The 1,988-nt window shown below is 32.2% G+C and overlaps 1 protein-coding gene across 1 annotated transcript in view; it reads right to left on the reverse strand.

Annotated features, from left to right (window-relative positions):
* Positions 1-1,119: 1,119 nt before the first annotated feature.
* LOC106459021 (ras-related and estrogen-regulated growth inhibitor-like) overlaps positions 1,120-1,988 on the reverse strand; it is a 33,728-nt gene continuing 32,859 nt past the window's right edge. The window contains exon 4 of the mRNA XM_013918591.2: positions 1,120-1,873. Coding sequence (XP_013774045.2) covers positions 1,451-1,873 — 423 coding nt within the window. The 3' untranslated portion in view covers positions 1,120-1,450. The remainder of the gene's footprint in view (positions 1,874-1,988) is intronic.

Consider the following 1,988-nt stretch of genomic DNA (forward strand, 5'->3'; position numbering starts at 1 on the left):
AAACCTGCAGTGGAGCAAGGATATTATATTCTAGTCTAAACAAACCACGCAAAGGAGAAATAATAGGCTTATCCAGTAAGAGTATCCCTTTCCCTTCTGGAGAGGTTGCATCAAGTTATCATAATTCTTCATCTATTAAACCAAGTTGGTACAATTCATCTCTTACATCAAGTTATTATAATTTACCATCTTTTACACCAAGTTATTATAATTCACCATCTTTTACACCAAGTTATTATAATTCACCATCTTTTACACCAAGTGATTATAATTTACCATCTTTTATACCAAGTTATTATAATTTACCATCTTTTACATCAAGTTATCATAATTCTTCATCTATTAAACCAAGTTGGTACAATTCATCTTTTACATCAAGTTATTATAATTTACCATCTTTTACATCAAGTTGTTATAATTCTTCATCTTGTCAACCAAGTGATTATAATTCATTATCTTTTACATCAGATGATTATAATTCACCATCTTTTACATCAGATGATTATAATTCATCATCTTTTACATCAAATGATTATAATTCATCATCTTTTACATCAGATGATTATAATTCATCATCTTTTACATCAAATGATTATAATTCATCATCTTTTACATCAGATGATTATAATTCACCATGTTTTACATCAAATGATTATAATTCATCATCTTTTACATCAAGTGATTATAATCCATCATCTTTTAAACACCAAATTATTATAACTCACTAACTTTTGCTTCAAGTGCTGTATAAATGGATTATTACGACTGATTTGATCAACGTGTAGGATGAAAATACTTTTAAAACATGCAAGATTATTTTTATAATTATTAATAGGTCAGTTAGTGACGTTTATTACCAGATCTAACTGAGAGGGACAAAGAAATAATTAAAATTAAGCAGGTGACGTAAACAAATTTTGTACTTCGGTGCTACTGTTGAATGTTAAAAACAAAGTATATTAAATTATTTGTGATTATCATTAAGACAAGATGCCGCATAATGATTCCTAAATTTCTTTTTCTGCGACATTGAAGCGTTTTCCACACACAATTGTTCATGTGTTCTGCACCACAAACGACACCAACAGATGAAGTGAAAGACAAATACCTCTAAATTTAATTTTCTGTTCTACATTTGGTCGTGAAAAGCACATATAAGTATATAAAAACAACGTGCGACACAGAAATATAAAAAAAGCCAGTATGATAGTCACTTATGATGCAATGGAATAATGTATGCCAGTATATTATAGCTCTAGAAATTTTCTGTAGCCAGCTAGTGGGCCAACGGGAAGTTTAAAGATTTACAACGCTAAAATCCGGGGTTTGTCTCCCGCGGTGGCTAAATCGCAGATACTCTATTGTGTAATTTTCCGCTAAAACAATAAAGAAACAAACAAAAATTACTGTGTAACACCAAGAAAACCCGTGAATAACAAATCACTTCATTTTAGTTTGTTAATAAACGACTCTTATATCGTCTGTGAACATCCGATATAACGATCTCTTTCTCCAGTTTAAATGACGTAGGAAATATCCCCTTTTGTTCTTTTATCTTCCGAATATCCCTAAAAAGGCTTATGAAAGGTTCTGCTACTGTCAAGTAATCTTCGGTGGCGGCAGTTTCAAACATTCGACAGTGCCATCTCTTGGCCAGATCTTGAATTTCCACGGAAGTCACTTCCCGTGCTTGGACCAAGTCGCGCTTTGTTGCTACAAGCACTACTGGTTTTTCTGTTTCATTCAAGTGCTCAATTACTTCCTTAATTCGTATAACTTCTTTCAAAGAATCCCGCGATGCGAGAGAAAGCACTAAAATGAAACCATCACCCCATCGGATCTGTTCCTCTCTCTTATGGACAGTCCGCTCCACCTAGCGAGTAAAATGAACATTTAGAATAGAAATTTAACATGATTTATCTTTCTGTATCTCTGCGTTCATAATTTTTGTGGTTAAAGTTTATTGACTGATAATAATAATGGAAGAA

This window comes from Limulus polyphemus, unplaced genomic scaffold (assembly GCF_000517525.1).
Source record: "Limulus polyphemus unplaced genomic scaffold, Limulus_polyphemus-2.1.2 Scaffold548, whole genome shotgun sequence".
Lineage (NCBI taxonomy): Eukaryota > Metazoa > Arthropoda > Merostomata > Xiphosura > Limulidae > Limulus > Limulus polyphemus.